Source organism: Rhea americana, unplaced genomic scaffold, assembly GCF_003343005.1.
Source record: "Rhea americana isolate MKP2758 unplaced genomic scaffold, rheAme1 scaffold_55, whole genome shotgun sequence".
NCBI classification, from domain to species: domain Eukaryota; kingdom Metazoa; phylum Chordata; class Aves; order Rheiformes; family Rheidae; genus Rhea; species Rhea americana.
This window is the reverse complement of record NW_028186701.1, coordinates 4,897,046-4,909,972: the sequence shown is the minus strand read 5'-3', so window position 1 is coordinate 4,909,972 and position 12,927 is coordinate 4,897,046. Positions and strand designations below refer to the sequence as shown.

Below are 12,927 nucleotides of genomic sequence, written 5' to 3'. Positions count from 1 at the left end.
TTTGAAACAGTACTTCTAGACAGCCAACAGTGGCTTCAGGATTTTCAGACTGACAGTGTGCTTTTTTCTAGAGTTCTCTAAGGACTTGTCATGGAGCAGCAGGCATTGCCTATCATTTTGAGAGCCTCTTTACCAGCTTAGAAGCACAGGGCCGTTGCCACCTGAAAAATTGTCTTTCCTGTCTTTAATTCTTCTACTCTTGTTTTCTTTAAGGCTGCTAAGAGTTTGCCAAACATGTTCTTCTGTTCTCCTCCATGCCAAACATGTTCTCCTCCTAATGGACARACGGTTCATCCTGCATTAACTAATCGACATGGACTTTGTCGTGATGGTTTAGTWTATCTGAGGGCAAATTACATGCAATTATTCTTGCTGCTTTATGTGGAATTTTCTTCATCAAGCTTCCAGGGTACCTATGACATTTTTCTGTTGAGTTTTGAGTTACCAGCCTCTTATCCCAGTGTTGACAGGGTGGAGATGTTAACCAGTTTTGTTAGAATCATATGATAACTCAGGCTGAAAGGGACCTCAGGAGATCTGCAATTCAGACTCCTGCTTGAAGCAGGGTCATCTGTGAGGTCAGATGAGATTGCTTGGGGTTTCAGACAACCAGGGTTTTTCCTTATGTGCCTTCAAACCTCGATGTAGTGAACCTGATCCACGGTAGAATATCACATATGAATCATGAATGATGAATATCATGTATGGCTTGCTGATTGGGGTTGTTATTCTAGAGGTTCCAGTAGTGTGCTAATGGAGCCAGCAAGACGTTTGCTGACTTTTTTTTGTTGGAATAGTGCTACTTGTACCACCACAAGTAGCACTACAAGATTTTGTTGGTAGGCCGTGTGGTTGTGCTGGTGTTCAGTTTTCTTGGACATGTGCTGTCAATTTGGTGTCTTGAATAGTGAAGAGATTTTGACTTTCAAGTACTGAGTAAGGCTAAAGTGCTCTGCAACAGACAGACTTTGTCTGTCACAAACTGTGTTGCATCTAGTGATGACAACCTTGCTGGCTGTTTACAACATCAGCAGGGGAAGAAGTACTGCAGGAATTCTGCTTTTGTTTTTGACTTTTTTTTGACCTTTTTTTATTTCAGTGTTGTGGGGTATCCCAGTTGTGATCCCCACACTGCTGTCCTTTCAGCAGCAGCTTTGTTAATGTTCTTATTATCATACATCTCCTTGAGGGCGTTCAGAAACATTCCCGTCCTGTAAGGTGAGGAGTTTAAGAATCACTAGAAGGATCCAGGTAGAAGGACGAAGCCCAAATGCAAGGCTGTAATATGGTAATTTTAGCTGTAATGTGCAGCTGCTGATTTGCAGATCATACAACAGATAATCATGATGAAACCTAGATAGATGTCAGTATCTTAGCTGGGGTTGAACTTCAGTCGATAAAGCACTTCCAGAGTAAGCATGATCATGCAAGTAAATCAGGTGATCGCCTTGAGATGCAGAACAGTTTAGTGTTGTTTCTGGCAGAGTGTCAARGAAGGGCAAACAGACTGCAAAAAGTATGCCTTGAATGCTTGCATTCATTCCAATGGCCTTACATGTGAATCCTTTATGGAATCTTTATATGTTAAGAACAGTTAATGTAAACACAGATTGTGCCATTGTGCAGAAGATGAGGTTACTTCTCATCTCTTACTGGTCAGGCTCTTTGAAATCTTTAGTGAGTATGCCACAATGGTAGCCACTTAAATTGAGTGATTGACCTTTATAGTAACTAAAGGTTTTTCCTCAAATGAAACAATACAAGATTAGAAATAAAAGGCTTTTTAATAATTTAATGTTGTCAAATTAAGTAGATGTTTGGGTGAATAACTTCCACATCTGATGACTGTTTTATTATTATTATTATTATTTTAGGCAAAGCTGTGTGTGAAAGTCTGGACTCTGAACTTGACTCTGAAAACATGAAGCAACTTCATGCCTTTCTTAAATAAATCAGGGCTTCTTCTTGTACAACTAATCTTTCTAATCTCTTAGCACTGGAGTCATTACTATGGGTTTCTGTCATGAAATTTTCTTACTATGCACTGTAAAAATCTTAGGACCGTTTTTAGCTAACATTATCAAATGACTGTATAGAGCTTTATTACTAAGACTAAAATTTGCAAAAAAAAAAACACAAAAGTGCTTTGACAAGAAAAGACTGAGGAATTTAAAGCTAAATGTGTAGCATTATGGTAGACTGAATTCCATATTCACAAATGCATGTTGGAAGAAATAGACTGTAACCATGCAAAGTAAGGATTCAGAGTCTTTTTAGATTGGCTCAGTRAAAATTTTTTGTACAATAATGTTTTAAAACTCAAGGTAAAGATACCTAAGGATTGTTATGGGATGTGTGGTAATACAGAAGCTATTATGAGACTATTATATAAAACTAGCAGCACGAATGCTTCTTCTTAAAATGTTATGTAAAACTCTATGGCAACTTGAGAAGAAGTATCAGTTGCGAATTCACAGATGGACAATGAACGTCAAAAAGACCAGAAGAATATTTTGAATCAGTAGAGGATGAAAAAAGTAAGATTATTTTGTTTATAGTTGTATCAGTTATTGAGGAGAGCAGACCTGGAGATGTGATCTTAACTGCTTTGATAGCTGCTTCATCCGTACTGTTAGGGACAACCTTTGCAACCTCATTTAGAATCAAGTTCACAGCTGCCTATGTGTATTTTTGTTACTAAGAAATCTTGACAATGATTTTTGTCAGGGWAGGAGTTAATCTTGTTTCTGACATCTATGTTCTAGAGCATGGATTGGTATTCTGAACTTTAGCGTGCGATTTCCTGGTCTATTCTAGTAAAAGTGGTATTTTGAGTTGGAGACAGAACTTCAAATGCACTTACGTAATAAAAGAAATAGATATACACAGGCAGAATTTTCTGTCTTTAGGAGTAGTATTTCTTTCCCCTCTCTGCTCCTTCCTCCCCCTGCTATCTTATATGGAGATCATCCTGAAGGGCAAAGGATAGTGCTGCAAATGAGGCAGTTGTGTAGCTTAGGGTTCCTCCCCCCATAATGTATACCTAATGCTTTCCTTTATCATTATATTTGCTTATCTGTTCATTTTTCCCATTTTGAATTACAAGACCTGACTGTGGGTGTTTTGTAAGCCAAGAGATAGTAAAAGGAGTTTGATGAACGCTCTTCGGGAAATACTGTATTGTTCTATTCGTGCTATGGTCGCTTATGCTTTGTCAGTGTGGATTTTTTTGTCCTTTGAAGCCTGTTGTGTGACAGTGCAGCAGAGAAGTGATGCACTTACTCTCTGAGTTATTGTCAAGGTATTTGTCCAAAAGTTCCAAGGTAGTAGGAAATGTCTGTTCTTGCCACATAGYGAATAAATTAACATATTTATAGTTCACAGGTAACCACTGTGGTGTTTAAAATTTTACCTGCAACTTTTAAAAATTTAAAGTCATGAAGGGAAGGTCTGGGAAAAGAAAGATATTCCTGTGTTTCCACATTTATATTAATACAAACTCTCTGTTTACAGCAAATACAAGAAGAATTGAATAAGCAGTTATTTGATAACCTAGTAAGTTTTCTAAGACAGTCTCATTCTGAGTTCCGAGAAGAGACAACAGAATGGACTTGTCGGATGAAGTCCAGAGAAATCCCTACTGCAGCTCTTGTTTTAGGTAATTTTTTTAAAGATGTTTTGTGTTGTCTTCATCAGCTTTCTTAGAGTTGCTTAAAGTTGGCACAGGCATAAAAGGAAATTATATCGCATACTTGCGGCAACATGAGCTTCAGAAACACTAACAGAAGAGATTGGACTTGGAGTAGGAAGCAGGATTTGATTTACTTCTCTTTTGTCTATATGCATAATGGTGCTATAAAGGAACACTTTTCCTAAAGGGCTGTCTTAGGCAGCGGGTAGTGACTTGTGTTTTTCTTTTTTTGTAATGCACTGGAGGTGCTTTCGTTCTATTGTCATTTTTGTCACTAACTTTCTTGGTGGTTTCTATGACTAACTATGGGATTATACAGCTTCTGTATTTCTGGTATATGTTAATAAGTTGATTCTTGCAATTCATCCTAGATGTAGGAAAGCAGCATCTTATCTTGGACAAGAAAAATCAGCGTGTGAGAAAGATAGCTGAAGATCTTATTCTGAAGTTGTTTTCCGTCTGTCTGTCCTTCCATCTGTCCGTCCTTTAAATGGTTGGCACTGTAATCCTAAACCTGGTTCAAGGCAACCTAGTTGCAATTTCACTGTCATTCTAGGGAACCTGAGATCAGACCTGTGCTGTGGATTTATCAGTTGACCACTAAGAAAATCTAGGAGRTTAGTCTCCTTCTGTAGTTAGTGGAGAGAGAGGTTCTTACTCTTAATAGGTTTGCAGAAGAAGCTATATGTTACCCTCTGAATGGGCTTGTCCTTTTCTTTGTAGGCTGAAGATATTAATGAAGGGAATAAATGCTGAATAACTCATGATAAATTCAGACTGTAGTTAGTACTAACTCACAGTAATTTTCCTCCTTGCATAAGCCCTGTGAGGATCTAGGTCTCAGGTGTCTGTACTACATTGCTTTTAGAGCAGATGACTTTCAGCTGGAAGGCTTAGATGACTGTAGGTAACTTCTGAGGGAATGAGTGGCAGGGAAGTTAGAAAAGCAATACTGTTCCCTGCAGATTTGTACCTCTGAGAAGTCTTTCCTACAAAAAGAAAACTACTAAAAGAGTGATCTTGATAGAGCTTCTCTGTTCCTTTAAATCAGCTAGTACTAATATGTATGTCTAAACTTTTAGTTTCTTAAAAAAATCTTTCCTCACAGATGATTTTTAACTCCTTCCTTGAATATTTGTGGTATCTTCTGTTTTCTCTGCTGTTCAGTTTATCATTCAGTGACTGTAGTCACAAGTTGCAGGAAAAACACACTTCATTTCTTTTTCTTCTAGGTGTAAATGTTACAGATCATGACTTAACATTTAAAAGCCTCTCAGAAGTCCTTCAAAATAATATTACTCCTTACGTAGCTGTGCTGCAAGCCAAAGATTGCCCAGGTAAATGCTGCAATAGCTTTGCTTCTTCATCTGAATATACTGTCAATTAACTAGAAGTTCTAGTTTTTGTCACTAAATCTAAGAATAGTGGGATGGAGGGATCTCGAAAGCCTTCTGAAGATTTGCTCAATCCCATATTTATGTAGTAGTTATGCCTATTGTATTTTAAGAGATGTCCAGTTCTGTTTTAAAATAATGAAAATTTAAATACTAGTTAGTTTTAGTATAAATGTCAAGATAACACTGTGTAATGTATTGCATGTTGATGTTGCAGATYGGCTTGCCTCTAGTTTGCTCAGACAATATTTGTATGTGTTCCACTTTTTAAATGCTTACAGTCACTTTATTTCGGGGAAGGAATAGGTAGAATAACATTTCCTTCTCCCCTACCCCCTAGTTTCTTTTTATTATTTAAATAAAATATGAAAATCAGTCATGGTAGCGTTCCCAGACCTTTTGATTGGCCTTCTCATTTTTAGCTCACTCTAATAGCATGTTACTGGAGTCTAGGAAAGGTAAATGTCCCACATCTTATCCTCAATTCATGCTGTCTTGGTAAATTGATAGGATAACTTTTTATTGTCTTTACAGCATGCATACTGTGAATACTTTCAAGGTCCCTGGAGCATATGAGATGAGTCGTCTTGAGAGAAAGAGAATAAAAGTGAAAAAATAAGTAGTAGTAACTTGGGGGAATTTTCTGCAGAATGGGTTTGGAGAAGATTTATGATTCTAAGTAACTAAACTAATGTCTCTTTGCTGTGTGTCTGCCAATGTGTTGTGAAGGCATAAAAAATCTGATGCAGAAGTTGATGGGGCAGCTGATGAACTGCTATGTAAATGTGGATTCATCAGATGAGGAGGACTGTGTTCAGGTTTCCCAGAACAGGATACGTTGTTCGATGGCTTCTCTTATCAGCTGGTATGAGAATATAACAAAGGTATGATTTTTGTATTGCTAGTTTACAAAACTGACTTTTAGGTTCATCTTCTAGAAAAGAAATAGAATAACTCAAGTTTATATGCACTAATGGAAGAAATGCCAGAGGTAGCCTATTTGTTTAATACTAAGAAACAACGGAGGTGATTTGAATATAAAAGCATCTGTAACAAATTTGTAGTTGGTTTCTGATGAGGTATGCATGTCTGCTGTTCTGTCAGAATTCTGAAAAACAGACAAATAGACAAAATGTAGTATTTTATATTATGTTTCCATTTGAGCCAGGAGTTTAAAGTGCAGTGTCAACATTGTGCCAGATGCTCCTCTCCTAAGAGTGCTGAGATGTTTTGTTTATCAAAACAAACTTTAAGAACAAGGGAAAAGCACCATTTTTGTGTTAATGTGCCAGTATGTCATCTGTAGCCCATACTATGTTGACAGGAAGTGAAAAGATGATTTCTAAATGTTTTTTTTCTATTTTTTAAATGTAATCAAGCTAATGATGAACACTGTTTTATAACAATGTCAAATAAAAGCTAGAACTGATTTTTATGACTTTGTTGGGGCTGTATGCTGCAGAAAAAATAATTTAGTACACACACTATTTATACTGGATAAACCAGAAAGTTCTGTGTACTCAACTACAAATCTATCCCCTTGGTCCCAACAGAATTTCAACAGTTCTCTCCCACAGAGCTATCCTTGTCCTTGTTGGAATTAAGTCTTTGTTTGTTTAGATCTATTTATTCTCTGTACTTCCTGCTATACCAGATAGAGAAAACAAAAAATACGACTCTTAACGTTAATTACAAATACAATCATAGCAAAAAGTTGTGTAGCTTTGCAGTGTTATAATGTTAGAGACATGAGTTTCAATCTTYTTATTTTTCTGTCTTCCATTTTATAACGTATAACCAATGTCTCTAAAGAAAACGGATTCTGAAACTCCAAGCAAAAAAACCCCTTCTTCTAGATGCTTGCAGTCTCCTCCGGTTGTGGTTATCTTCAAAGATATGGAAAGTTTCACCACAAAAGTACTTCAAGACTTCATTGTCATCAGCAGGTAATGTGACCCGAGGTTTTGTTCTTCTATTCTTTTATTTGTTTTCTAGTTGGAGCTATTCTGAAGTGTAATAATGAGAGAACTCTGTCAGCGGAGAGCTGGTATCAGATATTGTTGCTGCTTGTTTATAGCACTGGCTAACTATTTGTTAAGTTTTGGGAATAAGTTAGCCTAAAGCTAACTAAAGCTTCCAGTTAAAAAAACCTGGACAATAATGCTGAAATTACTGAGTTTTGCATAAAGATGTTGTATGCTGTTTCAGATGAATGCACCATTAAGTCCTGGTTATCAGTTCTCAAAGCATATGCTAAAATTATATGAAGAGGAAAATTGAATCTGGAGAAGTTTAAAAATTTTATGTACGAGGGGAAACATTGAACTTTAGRAGACTTTTGCATCTCTTTTATGCTGAATAAATGATGTATGTTTTGTAAATACTCTTGATTCTTAGCTGTTTATACTTAAAGTCACTTCTAGGATATATTTTTTTTAAAATTTATAAGGTTCAGTTCTCTGAACACATTTTGTTTGGCATGATGAGACCATAAAGAGAGACTGGAGCTACTGGAGAGAGTCCAGCGTAGGGCTACGAAGATGCTCAGAGGGCTGGAGCACCTGCCCTGTGAGGAACAGCTGTGAGAGCTGGGCCTCTTCAGCCTGGGGAAGAGAAGACTGATGGGGGGGGGGTCTTATCAATGTGTACAAGTACCTGAAGGGAGTGTGTCAAGGGGACGGGGACAAACTCTTTTCAGTTGTCCCGTGTGACAGGACAATGGGCAGAAATTGAAGCACAGGAAGTTCCGCCTGACCGTGAGGGGGAATTTCTTCCCTGTCAGAGTGACGGAGCACTGGCACAGGTTGCCCAGAGAGSTTGTGGAGTCTCCTTCTCTGGAGATYTTCAAGRCCCGCCTGGATGCAACCCTRTCTAACATGTTCTAGGTGGCCCTGCTTGAGCAGCGGGTTGGACTAGATGATCTCCAGAGGTTCCTTCCAACCTTACCCATTCTGTGATTAAARTACTGTAACTGAAAAAGATGTTTCTTATGTTACTTTCTGAAATTTGACTTCTACAAGATTAGTTTTATTTGCTTTTCTACTTCAGTGCTTTATATATATTCCGTTCTTTTTCATTTTATCCTACCTTAAAAAAAAATCATTACACCCAATTCTTTTTCATTATGATTTTCTGCAACTAAGTTATTTGATTCTTGGATGTTCTTATTATAGCATTAAGCTCAAAGTAACATAACTGTTATCTTTTTGTGTCTCCTCCCACCACGATCTAGTCAGCATATCCATGAATTACCTCTAATACTGATTTTTGGAATTGCTACATCTCCAATGATCATCCACAGCTTGCTTCCTCATTCTGTTTCCTCTCTGCTGTGCATAGAGCTTTTCCAGTCCCTTTCCTGTAAGGAGCACCTCTCTACAGTAATTGACAAGGTAATTCTCTTTCTACATAGAGGAAGGAGTGTGTGTATTCAAGCACAATATATATGGATGTCCTTTAAAAGTAAGTTTATCTGTAGTTTCTGAAATCGTATCTATTTCTGAGAACTGTGTATTTTGGATATTTCTACTCAAAACTGCAAAGTAACTTATTAACAGTGCGAGCTTTCTCTTCATGCGTTGAGCATGTTCACATACCTGGTTTTCTTTCATTTGCATTGACATGTATGGATATATATTCAGACATTTATACTTTGTCATTCCCACCACTTCATTAAAATGATGTTTTGATCTAAGTTTCATTGTGTTCTAGAAGAGGATAGCTTTATACAATGAAAAATTTAGCTTTAAACATAGAAGAATTCATTTCAGTCTGAATTCTACTTCTTGTTAGAAGTAGCAGTTACCCAAATGGTCAAGTAACGTGAACACTGTGCCTGTGTGATTTTATTTTTTTGGTACACTTCTTTCTGCAAGATTTCCAAAATCACTGTCATAACAGGAATGCTATTACTGCCTCCGTTTATGACAATTTCTGTTTGTATTTTATTTTAAAATTATTAACAATAAAAAACAGAGTTAAGTAAAACTAACTTCAAACACTGTATAATTAGTAAAAGGTACTTACAGAAAYATGGTGAAATAAGTTGAAAATGAATCTTAGCACAGATACTTTATTAAAACTGAACATTGTTTTTAGACATTGACAATATATTTAGTTTCTCATTTAGCTGAATATCAACACATGCTGAAGGTTGTACCAGATTGCATATATGAATTTTGCTGAATTTGTATTCATGAAGGCATTTCTGCTATAGTTCCTTTTTTTTTTCTTTTTATCTCCTTTAGCTACTTCTAACAACTCAGTTTGCCTTTAAACTGAGTGAGAAAGTTCTGCAGGTTCTCATCAACATATTCTTGTACCATGATTTTTCAGTCCAGAATTTTATCAAAGGATTTCAGGTAGGCAATGGTAAAAAGAACTCAAATTATGGCTGGTGAAAAAGAGGTATGATTACTGGACACTGACAGACTTTTTCTATCCTAATCTTGCTGTAATTGAATTTGATGGAAAAATGACCTCTGAAAACAGCTCAAGTCTGTGAACAAATGTTGTTTCTTTTCTTTTCTCTCTCTCTCTCTCTTTTTTTTTTTTTTTAAGGAAAATTTGAAAATTTGTAGAACAGGTCATAACCACTTAAAAGTCAGCTTATTCTGCTGCAAAAACTATTTTAAGTTAATTTTAAAAGGAGAACCTTCCTTATAGGGTAGAAATATTTGTATTTTCTGTGTATTAATTTGTAGCTTTTAACAGCCCTGGTAGAACTCTCCCAGCTGGATGTGTACCGTGCTGCTACTCGGATCCTCTGTACCAGATCTTTATGATCTGAACTGAGTTTCTTGAGGCATGAGTAGCCTGTACAGCAGTGTCTCTTTCCCATTTTCCCCACATGATAACGTGGCCTGTAGAGCTACCCTTGCTGTAGTATCTCTTCCTGCAGACAGGCTTGCCAGGGTCCCTCTCATTTGAAAAAGTTGCCAGGATTTAATGATTCTCCATTGACCTGATGTGGAAACAGAAGTCCTGACTGACAGCGTATGACCTGTCTCCTTGTGCATTGAACTGTTCAAAGGTGAAGCAATTTCAGAAGTTCAGAATTTGTAAGCAATACCTAAAAGAGGTCGTCATCTTAGTTATGTCCATGGGTGACATTTAACGTTTCTGATGGAGAGTGACTTTCCACTTTGACAGTGTATGTTTTGAGTTGTTAGTGAGATGTTATGGATTGTTGTGCATGTGAAATACAAACTGTAGTGAGGACATTTGATACGTTTGCTTTGGAACTATAATTGCTTTTCATATATTGAAAGATATTCTTTTCTATTTGTGAATATTGGAGCTGCATATAATCTAAATAATGCAGTGTTTTTCGTAAGTGTATATAAAAATACTTGACAAGCTGTAGCAATTGTTATGTAAGAGGGTAAAAAATGAGTTACTGAAGCAAAAAAGGTAATTACTTGACTGTACTCAAAACTGATGATTCAGTTTTCTGTAGTGACTGGTAGAGTGTCTGTGAGCTGTAATTAAGATTGTTTTTTWAAAAATGCCATTACTATTCTGGCATATACACTTTAATAACAAGAAAGCCTTTAAAGGTAGTTATGGCAAGAAGAGGAATTTTCATGAGCACCACTCATTCTTGCTTTCTTTTTCAGCTCTGTATTGTGGAACACTTCTATTCTCAACCCCTTAGTGTACTGTGTTGTCAACTGGTGGAAGCTAAGAAGAGAGTAAATTCCTTATCACACAGCCAGTGTGAAAATATTCGAAGACTGCCCTCTTTTAGAAGGTAAAAGGGGATTTAAGTTTTTTGAAGTCTTGTACTCAGTCATCCTTAAAAAACATAAAAGGAATCTGTAAATCTAACACTGGAAAATGTAGACCACTTGTGCGTATGTTTCTGTAGCAAAGATAAATCCATCAAAAGAGGACAGTTCTAAGCAATTTCAGGAACCCTTAATCTTTTGGTCTAGAGAATATAGCTTCTATGGTGTGTGATTTGTTACATCATTTGAACTTCCCTCCCCCCCCACCCCATCCTTAGTACAGAAACAGACTATCTTGACAAATTGCCCCAAATCACTTTTCAGCTTGTTAAGCTGACTTGGAGCATATCTCTTGAGTTTTGTTGTGGCCTTATAACTTGCTGGATCGGACTATTCCTTTCTGAATCCTTCTGGGTAACTCCTTATAGCAGCATAAGCCTCTCAAACTTGTTAATTCTGTAATTTTTAAKGGTACTTTATAATTTTTGTGTGGTTTTTTTTTTCTTGTGGTCAGGTATGTGGAAAGTCAGGTATCAGAGAAACAGATTGCACTACTGACAGCAGATAACTTCTTAAAGGTAGGTAAAATTTTAAAAATATCTCTGGAGAGCAAAAATAACTTGCAAAATGCTAGTTTTATGTGGAAAATGATAAAATAAAAGACTAAGTATAGTCTGTGTATAGTTCTGTATAACATCTTTCATAAGGTAGGTACTCTGCTTTGCATCCAGGAGTGGAGAAATAAGATCTATAGGTCAAAACTCCAATTCACTAAGCTTCCGGGGTGTACCTGTATAGCAAGCCGCACGGTTTTTCTAGTGTCAACTTTAGCTGTGTCTACAGATACAACTACTTAAAAAGATGGCTTATTTATGGCCTCATCTTTTAATGCCTACTCATACTGACTTTACAAGAAAGTTACTGAAGTGTTTGTAGAATGYGTAAGTACTCCTGGAGCTTACCTCATAAGCTCTTAATTCTCCATACCCTCTGTTCAGTTYCCAGTTGGAATCAATAGGACAGCCTGGGTGTACGTTCACAGTTGATGTTGTGTAGGATTAATATTTTATTATGTTAGATGTTTAAGTCAGGCTAATAGTATTGTGAGCACTTCAGGAATTCACCGTGCAGAGAAAGATAAATGTATTGGTTATTTTCATGAACTGAACATTCCCAGCAGAAGCATACCTCAGGATGAAGTTTTTCTCCTAAATCCTCATCTCAAATGTAGCTAAGCTGTCATGGCAAATTGTATTACCAGAGATGAAACAAAAGTTATTCTAGCAGAGCTTCCTGGTCTGTAAGGTTTTCTTCAAGTGTGAAGAACAATGTTAATGATTAGAAGAGAAATTGGTAGCACACAAGTTTGCAAGTGCAGTGCAGTTGTATTAGTCAATTAGAGATGATTTATATGTGGTTTTATTACCCAAGGTCTTTAATGGCAATAATAGCTTAAGTTATGGCTCTTTCCTTGCTGCTTAATCACACTTCAGATGTGCACAGCTGCTTGTGTTGGCTGTACTATGAACAGAATCAGGGAAAAAACCCAATAATAATAAAGTGCCTTCTAGGAKTTGCGTGTGTGTGTTGGGGGATTATTTCAATACACAAAGTTAAACAATTTGCTTTTATGAATTTTSCTCAACTGAGAACCTAGGAATCAGGAATATTTGAAGACTTCGTATTTTATTGTGTTCCTTCAGACATCTTCATAATTGTCAATAATCATCTGAATATGAGCAGACAGACAAAAATATCTCTAAAAGGGACAAGCCTCCCATTAGAAAACACTTATTTTATGGAATCTTGACAGTGCAGTGTTTCCAGGGATGGAGTTCACTCTTACTTTAGAGATGGTAGTGGCCTTAGTGTGAATCAGGAGCTGGGGGACCTTGACAAGTACCAGGTGAGGGTGCTGTAGAGTAATGAAAGTAGGGGGACCTCATTAGAGACTCTTGCAAAGACAAGGAATCTCAAAAGATTTTAAAACAGCTCCCCCAATAACACCATTACACTGCCCTGGAATAAAAGGRCTTCTTAAAATTCTTTTAACCTGCAATTCTTTGAGGTTTTTCTCCTCTGGGAAGAGCTATAGATAACTAGGAATAAGTAA

At 36.8% G+C, this 12,927-nt stretch overlaps 1 protein-coding gene across 4 annotated transcripts in view; it reads left to right on the top strand.

Annotated features, from left to right (window-relative positions):
• Window positions 1-12,927, top strand: part of ORC3 (origin recognition complex subunit 3) — a 38,409-nt gene that overhangs the window by 7,010 nt on the left and 18,472 nt on the right. For 3 of the 4 annotated variants that reach the window (XM_085318735.1, XM_085318733.1, XM_085318732.1), the window contains exons 4-11: window positions 3,514-3,658; window positions 4,924-5,028; window positions 5,815-5,969; window positions 6,898-7,031; window positions 8,318-8,477; window positions 9,333-9,446; window positions 10,704-10,837; window positions 11,329-11,392. In XM_085318735.1, coding sequence (XP_085174861.1) covers window positions 3,619-3,658; window positions 4,924-5,028; window positions 5,815-5,969; window positions 6,898-7,031; window positions 8,318-8,477; window positions 9,333-9,446; window positions 10,704-10,837; window positions 11,329-11,392 — 906 coding nt within the window. In that variant the 5' untranslated portion in view covers window positions 3,514-3,618. The remainder of the gene's footprint in view (window positions 1-3,513; window positions 3,659-4,923; window positions 5,029-5,814; window positions 5,970-6,897; window positions 7,032-8,317; window positions 8,478-9,332; window positions 9,447-10,703; window positions 10,838-11,328; window positions 11,393-12,927) is intronic. The other variant, XM_085318734.1, reaches the window with a different exon arrangement.